Source organism: Podarcis raffonei, chromosome 1 (genome assembly GCF_027172205.1).
Source record: "Podarcis raffonei isolate rPodRaf1 chromosome 1, rPodRaf1.pri, whole genome shotgun sequence".
NCBI lineage: Eukaryota > Metazoa > Chordata > Lepidosauria > Squamata > Lacertidae > Podarcis > Podarcis raffonei.
Window position 1 is genome coordinate 30,597,444 of NC_070602.1, and position 17,099 is coordinate 30,614,542.

At 42.8% G+C, this 17,099-nt stretch overlaps 1 protein-coding gene across 1 annotated transcript in view; it reads right to left on the reverse strand.

The window, feature by feature from the left end:
- Window positions 1-15,272, reverse strand: part of IFT43 (intraflagellar transport 43) — a 44,108-nt gene extending 28,836 nt beyond the window's left edge. The window contains exons 1-3 of the mRNA XM_053378898.1: window positions 15,168-15,272; window positions 14,516-14,602; window positions 4,243-4,325 (exon numbers count right to left, since the gene is read on the reverse strand). Coding sequence (XP_053234873.1) covers window positions 4,243-4,325; window positions 14,516-14,602; window positions 15,168-15,209 — 212 coding nt within the window. The 5' untranslated portion in view covers window positions 15,210-15,272. The remainder of the gene's footprint in view (window positions 1-4,242; window positions 4,326-14,515; window positions 14,603-15,167) is intronic.
- Between the last annotated feature and the right edge of the window lie 1,827 nt (window positions 15,273-17,099).

The following is a 17,099-nucleotide window of genomic DNA, read 5'->3' on the forward strand; positions in this document are numbered from 1 at the left end:
GAGAAACCTCTCTATGAACCGGGAAGTATGTAGGTGCCAGTAGTCGGGGGGGGGGGATGCCATTGTAATAGTGGAAGCGGCTCCTACAGGATGCTAGCCATGAACAGCATAATTCTCTTAATTTTTAATGTCTTAATGGTTCAATTTGATTTGTGATAATACAGTTACATTTTTTTTTTAATCTCATTTTGTCTAATTTTAAGAAAATGTATTGAAATTTGCCATATTGGTTTTTTATTTTTATGTCAACCACATTATTATATTAAGCAGTACATTTTTAAAATAAATAAAGTATATGGCGATATATCTCTGCATAACCCCCTCTATTGAATATTTACTGGGGTGGCCAAAAATAAACATCCAATTTGCAACCCCGACTTTGGCAGTGGAAAGCTTTTGCTAGCATGAGAGGAGTTACTCTTGAGATTTTATCAATTCTTAGAGTCACTACGTACAAAGAAAAGACGATGGCATTATTAATAATTTGAATTCAGAGCCCAACTTGTTCTGAAGACGTGGGATGGGAAACTATAAAAATTAGATCATCAATGGGAAATATCCTATTAAAATCAAATTAATTTCCATCTGTGATTAGCAGATTTTCACATCTCTAGAGTCCTCAAATTAAGGATTCAATCGCCAGTTTGGTTTCCAGTTCTGAGGTGCCTCAGGTGCTTAAATGCTTGTAGACTTCCCAGCCTCAACCTTGTCAGCCTCAACCGCTTACTGCTAGCTCAGAACCCAAAGCTGCCCCTGATAGATGTCTCTTTTACTTCAGAGCTTTCCAAAGAAACTTCACCTCCCTCTAACCATCTGCAGAGTGAACTCTCAAAACACTTCTGAATTACAGATGCTCTTGAGGTACAATCTGGAAGTTTTCATATGGAAAATTGCACCCCCAAAAAGATATCGTACGGCTGGAAAATGTTCAGAAAGGAGCAAGCTAGATGATCAAGGGTGTGGGGCAGCTCTCCTATGAGGAAAGGTCGCAGCATTTGGGACTTTTAGAGAAAAGGTGAGCAAGAGGTAATATGAAATAATTTCAAAGAACTATACATGGCATGGAGAAAGTGGCTAGAGAGAAAAAAATTCTCCCTCTCTTATAACACTAGAACTCGTGGACATCCAGAAAAGCTGAATGCTGAAACATTCAGGACAGACAAAAGAAAGCGCTTTTTCATGAAGCGCATAGTTAAACTATGGAGGCAGTGATGGCCACCAACCCAGAATGGCTTTAGGAGAGGCTTTGACATATGAACGGAGGATAAGTCTGTCAATGGCTACTAGCCACGAAGCAGGCTGTGTTTTGCCTCCACAGTTGCAGGCAGTATGCTTCTGAATACCAACTTTTGGAAACCACAGGAGAGGGAACTGTTCTTGTGCTCCAGTCCTGCTTGTGGGTCTGCTAGCCGCCCCCCTCCCACGCACCCCACCTTACAGGGGCTCAGATCTGAAATGTAAATCAAAACACATCAAATTTCTCCCCAAGCTTTGATGCCCCTGTTCTATGCATTCAGGCACCCATTAGAGAGATGTTCTTTTCCTATGCTTTTGGCTGATTCCTCTTTAATCATTTTGCTCTGTTCTAGTTGCTGGGTACTGCACTGCAATTTTCAAGTTCTGCACATTTTAATGGTGAGTTTTATTTACTGTATTGTTTTTATCAATTTATATTGTCATTATATTACAGTCAGCCATTTGGAGCCTATTTTGAGGAAAGAAAGCCAGATAACAACATCTTTAGTACACAATTTAGTACAGGCAAGTTTCAGGCCCCCAAATGAGGTAATTAGGCTTCTACCACATATATACTTGCATGTGTCAGTAGACAAGCACAGGATTGCGTTGTCAATCTAATTATTCATGCTAGGTGTCAATCCCACCCTCCTCCTTTCTTGTTCACTGTGCTTTCTGTGCTGATGGGGCTGGAAAATATATCATATAATATCCCTGTGAAATTCCTTTTCACTCTTTCCAATACTGCTTGTCTGGACGAATCATTTAGAATTCTGCATCAGAAGAAGAAGAAGAAGAGTTTGGATTTGATATCCCGCCTTTCACTCCCTTTAAGGAGTCTCAAAGCGGCTAACATTCTCCTTTCCCTTCCTCCCCCACAACAAACACTCTGTGAGGTGAGTGGGGCTGAGAGACTTCAAAGAAGTGTGACTGGCCCAAGGTCACCCAGCAGCTGCATGTGGAAGAGCGGGGAAGTGAACCCAGTTCACCAGATTACAAGACTACCGCACTTAACCACTACACCACACTGGCTCAGTGTGATTTTGTATAAAAATTCAATTGCAACAGCAATAACAACAATAATAGCACTTTATTCAAAGTGCTTCACATACATTATGTTGCTGTAATCATTATTGCACATATGTAAGTTGGTAAATATTAGTATCCCAATTTTGTTGATGGGAAGTGGCTTATCTGGGTGAGTTTATGATAAGAGGCAATATTTCAACTTACTGCAGATTTTCCAACTGCAGCTCAGACTGTTAGGCACTACTCTACATTAGCTCTGCTTAGAAACAGTAGTTTGCATATTATTTTAAGTGTTCACAATAAAGTAAAATATGTCCTTTATTTAGGCTCAGCTGCTTTGGGTGCTTTGAGAAGACTGACGGGTGCAGGCAGGGACTTCATGAAATGCCCTTCATGATGCTCTTGTACTCCTCTGGTCCCAATTCCCCAGCTATAATACAGCAATATAGAGACCTAGCCACTATCTCTCCTAGGAGAGACATAATTAAGACTACAGCAAGTAAGTGGTTGTATTGATAGCTCCCACCAATATATTTTTACTTTAAGACAAAGACAACATAATATGTTTCATGTATGGAAACAAAAAGAAATCAGGAATTTATGCTTAATATCGGTTGGGGTTTTTTGTTTTTGTTTTTTGTTTTTGTTTTAAACAAGATCAGAGAAAGGAAGAGATACTACAGACTCCATAAAGGAGATCTCTAGAAACTACTGTGTTTTTAGAAAGATGTCGTGGTGAGTCTCTCACCGCCGTCCTCCCTTCATTCCATTGAAATTTCTTAACGTGAGTACTCTTTGTCAGGCGCCTGATTATCTCTTCAGCAAGCACATGCTCTTTTCCCCTTGTGTCTTATAAATATAATGCATGAGCTAACATAACGGGCCATTTACTGTAAGTCTGTTTATCAAAAGGTAATGATGTCATGAAGCGCCTCTGTGTCCATCAGCTTTCAGAACAGGATTGGAGTGCCCTCTGCTGGTTGGAGATTGTCTTTGCTGCAGAAATAATATATATTAGGACTTCAGCTAACTGTATTTTGAGAAGAGTGGGTGAACTACATAGAGGGCAACTAGAGCACAATTTCTTGTTCGCTTTGCTGTTCATACATGCTTTGAATTGCTCCTCTTGTTCTCTGCAAGAATCTGCCCTAATCACTAGTTTCAGTTCTCCTCACCCACCTTTCTTGCACTCTCTGAGTGAATGGGGCTACAGGCAAAATGTATTAACACACCTATGTAACCTTTTTTTTGCTCTCAATCTGAATTTCAGGATATTAGTATTATATGTTTATTTATACCCTGCCTTTCACCCTGATGGGACTCAAGGCAGTCATACTATACATAGAAACAGGAATAGCTAAAAACGTAGAAAAAACCACAATTAAAAAAACAATTATATATATTGTTTAAAACATACAAATCATTACAATAAATATAGCAAAACAAAACAAAACAAATATTGGTGTTAATTGTGGGGGGGAGCATATAACCTGAGTTATATGCACTTCATAGTTTCTTTAAAACTTGGTATGTGGAGGGGGTTTTTTTAACAGAAAACTAACCAACTATTCATCTAGTAAGAAATAAAATTAGCATTAGCATACTCAAACTTAAGCATTAAGTTTGGGCAGTCTTTGAAAAGGAAGAGTGATAAAATAAATAATAAAATTAACAAAAATTTGTTATTTTATTCCTTTTGGTATGCCAAAGCTGCTGAAGATGCTCATGAATTCATCTCTGCCAGCTTTGTTGCACTAACCAGAAGAAAAACGGGCTGGGGCAAGTATGAAGGGCATCTCCTCTGCAGTCACTGATGTCAGAGGAAATGGAATTTAACAGACTAAGGAAATGCATCTAGCAGGGTGTAAAGACCTAAAGAGCAACAACCAGGAAGATAGCTGCTATTCTAGGAAACTGCCCCAGTGACCACAACAGCACGCTTTGAATCATTGTTGAATTAAACAAAACTGCACTCACTTGGAAGCGCTGGCGCCAACTGAGCCATACCATACTCTTTGCCGAAATTTTGCTGGTTTCCAGTTTCCGGTTTCCGGTGAATGCTTACAGTAGGCAGCAAGCAATATGAGGGAGAAACAGGAAAGAAAACCTAGGTTATTATTTTATTATATAATAATAATTTGCATCCTGCCCTTCTGTCGTACAAATAGAACCTCCAGGATGGCTTTACAATCATAACGGAATCAACCTCAAACAAACTCAAAATAATAATAGTAATTTAAGCAAATAATGCAAACATTTATACAATAAAGGCAAACATAACGGCTTAAATTTGTGGAAGTGGGATTTCCCTTGGGATTAGGCTTTGAAGAATGAGACAACCCTAGCCAAATCCACAGCAGACACATTTACACCAATGTTTACAAAACAAGTTTCTCATTCCAAATTCTGATATGGCATATCACAGAAAACCTGTATATACAGTAAACTCTCTTGAGGACTTGCATAATATCCTAGTCTCTTCCTCACTGAGAAATTGTTCTACTTGTTCAAAAACCTTCAACACCTGTTTGGCAAGCCCACCTCATAACCTGAAAAGAGCTAGTGTAGGGCAGTGACTAAGAAAGCAATCCATCCCTGGTGTAAATCTCACCAGGTGACCTAAGGTAAACCTCTCTCTCTCTCTCTCTCTCTCTCTCTCTCTCTCTCTCTCTCTTCCATCTGAAATATGTACAAGGTGAGAAAATGAAATGTACCACCAGAGATGGAGGATTCCAGTTTTGAATGTTCTTCCACATTCCCCCATGATAAGAAAACTAGCACATGTTCTAGCCAGACTGTTCTCATTTTCTATTTGAAGTTGTTGTTTTTTTAAAAAAAATGTAAGGGAGCATTCAAAATTACATTGCCCTTGTGCAATCTAAACAGATACAATCCATTCTACCTGGTCTCAACCCAACCAATTCCAGTTGCCACATCTCAAAGAGGATGCCATAACACTGGGGAAAGTATACGAAAGTGCAACCACAGTGATAAGTCATTGAATCGTTTTTTCCTATTAGGAAAGGTTTTAAAGCATAGTGGAAAAGTCTACTACGGGGAAAATCATGTGACAGAGTTTTATAAAGTTATGAATAGTGTGGAGACAATGGTTAGATCCCCCCCTCCAAATCCTAGAATTTGGGATCACATAATAAAATTAGCTGGCAATAGTTCAGCCTGGCAAAAGAAAGTGGAATTTGTGGTACTTAAATATTCAAAACATATGATAATAGAATCAGAATTATACAGCTGGAAGGGACTATGAGGGTAATCTAGTCCAACCTTCTGCAATGAATGAATCTTTTGCCCAATGTGGGGCTCAAACCCTGAGATTAAGAGTCTCATACTTGGGGCTTTTTTCCATCCGGAACTCATCGGAACTGAGTTCTGGCACCTCTTTTGTGCGTTCCAGTTCCTCTGTAACATTGGGGTGTCCTTCCCCTAAAAAACTTTGGTTCCGGCACCTCTTTTTCTATATAAAAAAGCCCTGCTCATGTCCTATCAACTGAGCTATCCTAGAGGATGGACTGCTAGGTTCATGGCCTGCTGGTGTACTTCCCATTTGGCTAGCCATTCTTAGAATCAGGATACTGACCAACATGGGCCATTGATCAGATCCAGTAGGACTCTTCTTATTTTCTTAACAATTGATCCCCCAGCTGTAGTGCACAGTGGTGCACTCCTGCAAGGATTACCACATGTTGTTAATACATGTTTGAACTGACTATCAGGAACTCTAAGAACATTTTCAGAGGTGTAAAGTCTTCAGGTCACTTCAGATTTTTCATTGCTAAAGTGGGGGGGGGGGGAGGAGGGAGAGAACATTCTAGATCCCTCCAGAAAGTAGCAAGAGAAAAGAATAGATCCTGAGGGTCTCTCAAAAGCCATTGCGACCTTCACTCTCGGGGAAAGGCCCAGCATCTTCTACAGGTGAGGGGGGGAAATTGTTTTGTGATGTAATGTTTGTGACTGTGGGAAATAGACAATACTTGTCATTGGGGTCCGTTGCCTGCTGGAAGAAGGGGGCACGACCCAACATAGCTCCCTAAGAGGAGCAGAAATAGTAACTCTCCAAAAATAAACAGGGAGAAGGAATGAGCCGAGAGCTGCAGTTTCAAATACCAGCTTTCTTCAGCAAAGGGGGCGCGGAAGGACAGAGGGACAAACGGATAGCTTGGAACGCAGGAAACAGCTTCCTTATATGGGCTCATCCGCAAGCGACAGAGCTCAGTCGACTGGAATGACTGTGTCACAAAATGTGAAGCCTTCAGGGGCTGCAGTGAATGGAGTTTTCTGATCTTTAAATGATTCCTCCAGATTCTTAAGATGCCAAAACCAAGAGGCTGTAGTGCCAAAAAAGGAGCATTTCAAACTGGGATGTTTCGGGAAAACATACCACATATGGATGTACATGCACACATACACAAAAGAGCCTACACATAGTTTGTCATCCTACCAAAATATACCACCAAAATATACACAGGACCTTCTCATGGAATCACATTCATTTGTTTTATATGCAAGCACTGTAACCTATTTATTGTAAAAAAAAACCAAAAAACCCAAACCTTTTACATGGAGGTTTCTAATAATATTCTTTGTCCGCTGCCCATAAGTAAATTGCATATATGTACGTCACAGTACAAGCCATCCTCAGGCAACACGCCTAACCTGCTGCTCCATCTCACTGAAAAGAGTACTAACAATCCTTTCTAAAATGGAAATCGGAAGCTCAGATGGCTATAAGTGCAACCCTTTCCAAAGCCCAATTGTTAAGGCAATCCTTCAGCAGCACACACACCAGGTTCTATCTTATTCCTCACACAGCGTATAGCCCACCATGAAAACTGCCTCCCAAGGGTTCCTTGAGGTGTGGGGAACAACTCCCATCAGCTCCAGCAAACATGGCCAATGGCCAGGGATTATGGAAGTTGTAGTTCAGCAACATCCAGAGGGCCAGTGGTTCCCCACTACAGATGTCTCCCCACTTGTGTGCGATCAGCATGTGCGCTCCTGGTGACATGTGTGCTGTTTTCAGTGCTGAAAAGGGGGTGGAATGGGGTGGGGCAGGGGCAGAACAGGGGAATCCCCACTCACATGAGTCCCGGTGACATGCACAGCAGCTGGGGACAGAGCCCTGCGTAAGTGGGGATTCCCCTGTATATTATTCATATTGTGAGACGGTTTCAGTGACAAAAAGAAAAGACAAAGGGAATGCAATGCAGTCAAACAGTTCAGGCCATTAGTTTTAGGGAGCCCACCAATTCCTATCAGAGGCCAGCAGGAAATGAGTTCCCATGAGAAAGGTAGATGTAGTAGCCATCAGCAGAAAGGGGACAAGAGAAGTCAGGAGCATGAATGACAGTGTGCATGTGTCTTGTATACATGCATGCAAAGAAAAGAAAGGGGGGAATTTGTAACTATTAGTAGTAGTAGTAGTACTAATAATATTTCATTTCTATATGGCAAACTCATAAAAATATATCTATACAGTGTACAGAATTCAAACTAAAACCAATTTTAGACTGAATAGCTGTCTCCCCATGTCACATAGTGTCAGGGAACTGCCATCAGTACTGGAGGGGGAGCGCAAAAGCCGGAGGGATTCCATAGAGCGCCCAGGGATCGGGAGGAGCAGCCCATCTTCTGGGGAAGAGAATCAGTGTAGCACCAGTGGAGAAGGGGGGCAGGCAGGGGGAGTGGCGAGGCGGTCCCATGACTCCTTGCTTGGAACCAGCGGGGAGAGTAGGGGTCCTCCGTTGCCCACGCCCTCCCTGCGCAGAAGGCTTTCGCGCAGAGAGGGTAGGCGGAGACTAGGCGTCAAAGAGCTTCTTTGCTGGAAGAAGTTTAAGAAACGCCCACTCACGGATTCTGCCAGCGACTGAGTCAGCCACGGGTGAGTGGCTGTCCGGACAGAAGAGGTTCACTTTGGCCGCCCAGCCAGGTGTTTGCACCCAGCCAGGGAGATAGGCACCTGCTTACGCATGAGCAACCCCTAAAACCATTACACATAGCAATGAAGAAAGTTTAACAAGGAGTTTGTCATATTTTAAGAAAGTGAATTCCACTAGGTAGCAGAAACCCCTTGCATGGCCCTAAGAAGCTCTTTGGATCCAAGCCATTAAGGGGATCATTGAAAATGATTCTTTTGTCTTCACACTAATTTTGTATGCTGGGTTTTAATACATTTTTAGGAATCTAGAATTATGCATTATGCACTCAAGTGCAAGCTTTCCAAGTGTAGTAAGAATATTCTGACGGGTTTAATCTGGGAAACAAAAGTTGCAGTCTTATGGAACACTTACATTGGAAATAACTCCCATGGAATTCAGTGGGATTTACTTTTAAATAAACTTGACCAGGATCTGAAAATAGTAATGGAGTGGTGAGAGAGGTGGAGGAATGAGGAGTGTACAGAACTTTGAAACTGTAAAATGGAAAGCCATTTGAAGAAAATGGTATAAGGAGGGTTGAAGGCACCAGGCAGGTCAATAAACAGCCCTTAGATCTTTGTCTAAGGTAATTTGGTGGGAGTAGTTTCAAAAGAGTGAAACAAGCAAAAAAAAAGATCAAGCTGAGACCTGGGAGGATAAGTCACAAAGAGTTATAAATTACATGCTTGAAAAATGGGTAAAGGAAAGAGAGACACGGAGCAAGAGGTGGAAGGAGAAGTGGGATCAAAGGCAGCTTTTTCTAGGAATGGCAGAGATTTGAGCTCTTGAAAACAAAGGGGAAGAAGCCAAATGAACGAAAGATGTCAAGAGACACACAAAAAGTCAGGAGAGGCAAGGTCAATATATGGAAGAGACTGCAAGACTGGAATATAAGAACTTAAAAATATAAGAAAAGCCTGTTGGATTAGGCCAATGGCCTATCTAGTCCAATATCCTGTTCTCTCTATGGCCAACCAAATGCCTGTAAGTAGAACCCAAGTACTAAAGCACTCTCTCCTACTGCCTCTAACGGTGGAGGCAGATCACAGCCTCCAGCATGGCCAGCAGCCGTTAACAGATTTATCCTCCATGAATTTCGCTAACCCTCTTTGAAAGCTATTCAAGATGGTGGCTATCCCTGCTTCCTGAGGGAGCAAGTTCCATAGTTTAACTACACACTGTGTGCAGAATTACTTCATTATCTTTCAGGAATCTTCCAACATTCAGCCCTGAGTTCTAGTATTATGACAGAGAGAGAGAAAAACTTTTCTCTATCCACTTTCTCCATGCCATGTATAACTTTATAAATGCCTATCATGCCAATTCTTACTTGCCTTTCTCAAAATTAAAAAGTACCAAACATTGCAAACTTTCCTCATAGGGGAGCTGCTCCTACCACTTTATCATTTGATTGCCCTCTTCCAAATGTTTTCCAGCTCTACCATATTCTTTTTGAGGTGAGAACTGTACACAGTATTCCAGATGCACTTACAGCATATATTTGTATAGCAGCATTATGATGTCGGCATGTTTTATTTTCAATTCCTTTGCCAACTTTCATCAAGCTATCCACTATGACAGCAAGATATTGTTTCTGATCAATAACTGCTAGTTCAGACCCCATGAACATATATATGAGATTAATATTTTTGCCCCGACAAGCATCAGTTTACAGTTGTTTACACCCATTCACTCAGTTTGAAGAGGTCCAGTGTCTTTTATATAACACTGAACAATTTTGTATCATCCACAAATTCTCTCACTGAAACTGAATGGGGTCAATTATTATATCTTCCAATCGTGTCAATTTTTTTCAGTGGAAGCCATTACTATATAGGAATCTGAATATACCTCTTTTGCTGATCACTCTGTGTGATGGAGACCTTTTCAACCGTGTTTGTACATGAAACACATTTGTTCACTGAAAACAAATCTGGAGTCTCTTGCAACTTGAAACACCTCAGTGGAGTTCAGATTTAAAATCCTTTGAATATCCTTCTTATAGGCTAATTTGACTACACAGCTCCTGACAGCAAGCTGCAATTTTATCTTTCCCACACATCATCCTGCCAGGATCCAATGATCCCAGGCCTCTCCCTCAGGGGGCATATGTAGACCCATATAGCCACAGTGTCCTAGGAGGCAAGAGATGTGTGGTGTAACAGTGTTCAGCCAATGGTTCCCTCCTTCTTCCTTCAGTGGGCTCAAGTTGGAAACTATTCAAAGAATGAAATAAATGTGTGGAAAGAGAATTTTAATATAAGTCTTTCCCATGGCTTTGTGCTCAACACTCAGCAATCTTCAATGCAAACTAACAGCGAAAACTAAAATGAAAAGGGCTGGGAAATAAAAGATGCTTAAGAGAGCTATTTTGGTGAGGATGATGAAAAATGTTATTGAGGATAAGGAGATAACCCCAGCAGGCTGAAAATAACTAGGCAGCTATTCAGGGTGCCAGGGGCTGACGAGAAGACCTTGGGGAGCTCCAGGCTGAATGAGGCCAGAGCTCATTCGAAATAAGCCGGCCTAATTAGGGAACATGAGTTCAACTACATTTTTCAGATTCCTGTTGGAGAATTTGGCCATATTCCTAGGGAACAGCTGGAAGCCCAACACATTTGCAGGCCATTGGGTAGTTTCAGGAGGAGAAACACTGATCCATTACACAAGCCTGAGTGGAACAGGCAAAGCTCACCTATCCTGATCCTCTTCTGATGGAAGGTACATCTCTCCCACCAGCCAAAGGTCAACTATGAATAGGACACAGTAGTATATTTCAGTCCAAGAACCATTGAGTAGATATGAAAGGATATTTAGCAGTGAAGTCATTCCCAAGGAGTTAAGCACATTGCATGTGTGAACTACAATAGTCTGGATGGAGAACAGCAATGTCATATCATAGCAAGTGTAGATTGCCATATATGTATGATGTGACTCGATGTGTGGGTCTTATGTACCACAATTGCATAACACGCTGCTCCTCAATTGTGGCTCATTGTCCACAACCATAGTGTGTAGCAAGTTTGCACCAAACTGTACTACTGCAGAGGGTGGACAGTTCCCATGATGGGAAGTCTGAGGTACAAATAATAACATTACATCACTATGATACATCGCAAAAAGCAAAACTTTGGCAGAATAGCACAGTAGGACCGTTTCACACATGACTTTCTTAGGTATACCCTAGGATTCTAAAGTCTGCATCTAAAATGTAACATATAACGCATGTAAAAGGTAAAAAAGGCAAAGGACCCCGGATGGTTAAGTTCAGTCAAAGGTGACTATGGGGTGCGGCGCTCATCTCGCTTTCAGGCCAAGGAGTTGGTGTTTGTCCACAGACAGCCTTCCAGGTCATGTGGCCATCATGACTAAACCGCTTCTGGTGCAACAGAACACTGTGATGGAAGCCAGAGTGCATGGAAATGCCGTTTACCTTCCCACTGAAGCAATACCTATTTATCTACTTGCACTGGTATGTTTTTGAAGTGCTAGGTTAGCAGAAGCTGGAACAGAGCAACAGGAGCTCACCCCATCATGCAGATTTGAATCACCAACCTTCCGATCAGCAAGCCCAAGAGGCTCAGTGATTTAGACCACAGTGCTACCCACATCCCTATAACATATGTGTGAAATTATGTACAACCTAATACTTTTTTGACTGATTCTGCCATTGATCTGGTTTGAATCATAACAGATTGTGGCTTCATTCTAATGAGAGCAAGCCTCAGTAAACTTTGCTCCTCCAGTGTGGTTGTAAGGAGATCAGAAGCTTTCACTTCTATTTTTTATTAACCAGCTTGCTGTTTCATCCAAAGTTGACAAACTGTTAACCTAACAGTTAACTGTTAACTTAGTTAACTAAACTATTAACTAAACTAAACTATGGTTTGTTTATGACGCTGTCTGGTTTCAAAACACCATAGATAGGCTAAACCAGGGGTAGGCAACCTAAGGCCCATGGGCCGGATGCAGCCCTACATGAGTAGAATGTGTGCTTTTATTTAAAATGCATCTCTGGGTTATTTGTGGGACATAGGAATTCGTTCCATCCCCCCACAAAAAAAAAATATAGTCTGGCCCACCACATGGTCTGAGGGATGGTGGACCGGCCCACGGCTGAAAACGGTTGCTGAACCCTGGGCTAAACCATAGGTCAGCTTTCAGATGTAACACCAAACTGCAGTTAATCAAAACCAGAATCAAAACCTTCCTTGAAATCATGCCAGAGAAAGAGTGGGAGGTAAGACAGCCCAAGGATTGTTGTGGCTCATTCCTGTCACAATAAACCATGGTTTACTGTCTGGCAGTAAGTAAGCAATCGTCTCAAATGAGCTTGGCAGACTAAGGTATCACCTTACAGTCCTTTTGGCTGCCACTGGCTTAGCTGCTCTGATATAACAGTGCACCTGTGCAGCTTTTTGGTTGGCTGCTGAGGGAATTTGGGGAAGCTTAGAATTTTAATGCTATACTGATGAGCAACTTTTGATAGCTTAAACCACATAAATATTACCTAGACGACATGCGTTTTCAAATGACACCTTTTGAATGAAAATAGTTTCAATGCTTTCATAATTTTCCAATACAAACAAAGAACAACTGGTGCCTATAAGATAATACTCAAAAAGCATCCATACAAATCAGCCTGATCTATGCTGGTAAGGTAAAGCATTTGCTGTAAGGTCAATTTTCAAGTCTTGGGGAACTGTTAGATAGATTGGAAACGAAGTACAGAGCAAACAACTGGCATGATGAAACAGGATTGTTTCAAGAGGTATAGGTTGATTCAGGTTAAATCTTATTAATTCACATAGGTGCACTGATTTGCATGGATTCCTTATTTAGATGCAATGAACAATATTTTAAACTTGAAATTATTTGTGTTCACAGCCTGAAAACCTCTCCAGATCTCCTAGCTCCTAACTGGCGATTCCCTCATTGCGAGAAGTGAGGTTACAGGGAAGCAGACAGAGGGCCTTCTCGGTAGTGGCACCCGCCCTGTGGAACACCCTCCCATCAGATGTCAAGGAAATAAGCAGCTATCCTATTTTTAAAAGACATCTGAAGGCAGCCCTGTTTAGGGAAGTTTTTAATATTTAATGCTGTATTGTTTTTAACACTTAACTGGGAGCCGCCCAGAGTGGCTGTGGAAACTCAGCCAGATGGGCAGGGTATAAATAAATTATTATTATTATTATTATTATTATTATTATTATTATTATTATTACTACTACTGCTGCTGCTGCTGCTGCTGCTACTACTACTACTCATATTCACATTCTTCCAGCTCATCAACTAGATTTTGTTCCTCAAAACCAGATATGATCCTATGATCCTTTGCTTAGCTTAACTGCCCAACTTCATAAGGCAACCAATGCTTCAGATATAGGCACTAGTTAAGAGAGATACAGCCACCAGAGAACATATAGACAGAGAAAACAGACCAGGTTCTGCAGTAGACTGGGGGCCAGAATGTCACCAACTACAAAGTCTAATCTGCAGCAGAGGTATGGCTATTCACTATGAGTCAGTTACACAGTAATGCTGTTAGCTGGTTTTCCTATAAAGGTCTCCTGATGGAGTGTTTGGCTGTCAAACAAACAGACCAGTCAGAAGCCAGATTTTGATTTTTCTTCTACTTTCCAAGGAGGTCCCAGCACATCCCAAAGATTTCAGCTCCTCTGCTTCTCAGATAGGGTGCCATAATTCCGTATTTAGCCATGAAGACACAGTAAAACTATGGAAAAGAAATGTCTGGTGGAGCAATTGAGAACACTAATCCTTACTTTTTCAGTGCAAGAGAACTCCTTAAATCAGGGGAGGGAAACTTGTGGCCCTCCAGATGTTGTGGGACTCCAATTCCCATTAGCCCCAGCCAGCATGGCCAATGTTAAGGGATGATGGGCACTTAATTTCAACATCTGGAGGGTAGCAAGTTCCCCATCCCTGCCTTAATGAAAACTTCGGCTGAATGGATGCTACCTACAAAAGTCCCATTCCCCTCCCATGTCACTGTTCTAATCATCTACTAAAATGGAAGCAGAAGAGGAGAAATAATCATTGCTGTTCAGTACACTTCCTATAGCCATCTCGTTGGCCACTGAGGAAAACAGGAGGCTGGGCTAGATTGGTTTTTGGTCTCATCTCTTCTTATGGGCTCTTCTTGTGTTCTTACTCTTATGCAAGTTTGACTTACGGTTAAGATCCTGGTTATAATAACCTGACGCCTTGTCTTCTACCCTAGATGAAGTCATTCAGCATGTTTGATGTGAAAGTAAGCTCAGGTTACAATTGGTGTTCACCCATCCAGTTGCACCTACCTGCAAAGCTGGAGAGCTGGTCAGGCTAAGATGGTTTTCCTCTGGAGTGTAATCCTGGTGAGCTCGTCGGCCCATCTTTGCTACTGCCTACGTGGAGGACAAAGAATGATTCAAAAGGGGAACTTCAGTCACAACATGTGTGGTCAAGGAGGCAGATGTACAGCCAGGATGATCAAGCTAGGGCTAGCAGCTTACACAGTCTGTCTCTAGGGAAGTTCATATATGGCAGGCATAGGCAAACTCGGCCCTTCAGATGTTTTGGGACTACAATTCCCATCATTCCTGACCACTCTTCCTTTTAGCTAGGGATCAAGGGAGTTGTAGTCCCAAGACATCTGGAGGGCCGAGTTTGCCTATGCCTGATATGTGGCAGCTCCCACCAACGGCCAGCGACTCTGGGAGTTGCAGCCCATCAACACCTGGAGAGCCACGGAGGATACCTCCCCCCCCCCGCTATAAAACAGAGAAGGGGCCACCAGGAGGGCTGTTGCCTCGGGCAACCAAAGCCCTCGGCCGGCGGTCCTCCCCTCCGGAAGATCGGGGGACAGGGCAAAAGGCAGCGCGTGGAGCGCCGGGCGTTAGGACAGCGAGTAGGCCTCTCCGTCGCCATGGCAACTCGGGCCGCGCGCCCTCCCGCTCTTCTTCTTCTTACCCCCTTGCAGCCTTCCTCGTCCAGCTCCAAATCGTCGTCCATCTTTCAGACCGAGCCGCTCACTTCCGGGAGAAAGTCCCGCCCCCGCGCGCGTCCTTAGCAACCGCTGATTTCCCTTAAAGCAACCGCAGCCTTTTTTTTTTTAGTCCGTCCACAGTCCCTGTGCTGTTCAACCTCATAGGGTCCCTGGACGTTGTTGGAACTACAACTCCCGTCATCCCTGGCCTTTGGCTAAACTGGCTAAAGATGGTGGGAGTTGTAGTCCAACAGCAGGCGGGGAGCGAGGGAGGGCCCTTTACTTCCATCTCCCCGGCTCTCACCCGGCAGCAACTTTCCCCGGCCACCCCGAAACAACAAGCTAAGCGCCTCCTGGAGCCGCAATATTTTGTCCGCTTGTTAACGTCGGAAGCGCCTGGCAAGCCCGGATGCCTGAAAGTCCCTGCGTGCAATTGACCACTCTCGGGTTAACAATCCTCAAGAATGGTTCAGGGCTTTGCCCTGAGATCTACTGCGAATACGACGAAGACAGGAGAGCCTGTAAGCCAGTACCGAGCGCATCTCCCTAGAAACTGAGAAACTAGACACACACGTACACGTGTATTATGTATTCCGCCAACATGGTTATGGACACAAGAAAAAGGGGCGTTCGGGGTGGATGGACATTGCTTTACTTTGTTCTTAAAGGCTTCCGTAACTCTTGTCACTGCGGGAGGCAGTGGAAGACAGGAGTGCCTGGCGTGCTCTGGTTCATGGGGTCACGAAGAGTCGGACACGACTAAACGACTAAACAACAACAACAAACTCTTGTCACATCATCGCTGTCAGGCGGGGCTGGGGCAGAAAAAAGACTGAATAATAACAAACCCGAGCACTTGTGGTATAAAAAGTTACAGGATTTCAGAAGTCGTGCAATAGGAATCGGCTGGAAACGAAGCGCTTTGACCGACCACCCCAAAAAACTTCACAGAAGGCAGACGCAAACTGTCGAAAAAAGGATTGTGTATGACCACCCTGATAGCATCGTGAGCACCAGTCATCATGAATGTGCCATAAAAGGGACTTCTGGAGAGACCAGGCTTCCTGAGCACAAAGTATAGCTTTCATGGGCTAGCCAGCACTTCTCATTGGAGACATTTCCAGCTGTTAGCTTGTTGCAGCAGAAACAAACCAACAAACCAAGGGCCTTCGATCACATTGAAGCTGAACACATTCATCGGGTGCATCTATTAAAGTGGGCTCTAGTCCATAAAAGCTGATGAAACATGTTAATAATTAAGGCGCTACTAAGTTCTTCGTGTTGGAAAATGAAGAATAAACAGAATTATTACTTATGATCTCCTGCCTGCTCCGTCCCTTATTTATTTTATAACATTTTAACCCACTTTTCTCACAGAGGTTCAACACAGTGTATAATTCCACCCTCTGGAAATCTATGGGTACTTATATGCTAGCCATAAAGCAGTCACATGAACGTTCCATCACCACATAAACTGTTGCTAAAAGCACAGCAAATCGAGTAGAATTTTCCATTCACCTTATTGCTTGCTGGATAGTGATTTGGCCATGTTGTGGAGTGCTCTTATGGTCATTTCTGTTAGACTGACAAATGGAACATGCATTGGAGCCACTGTGCACTGAAGGTCCAGTTTGATCATGGTGTATCAACCCCATACGGGAAAATCATTTACTTTTTAATTTGTCAAGCTGGTGCACAAGATGGTTCTTTCCCTCCACATTTAATCTCCACAACAACCCTGTGAGGTATGTTAGGCTGAGAGGCAGTGAATGGCTGAGCTTCATGGCTAAGTAAGTCTCCCAGGTCCTAATCTGACACTCTAACCACTGCACCACACTGGCTGTCTCATGAGAAAAGAAGGATGAGATGCCATTTCTCAAGGTTTATTTCTCAAGGTTTTAATAGGTGATTGGTGG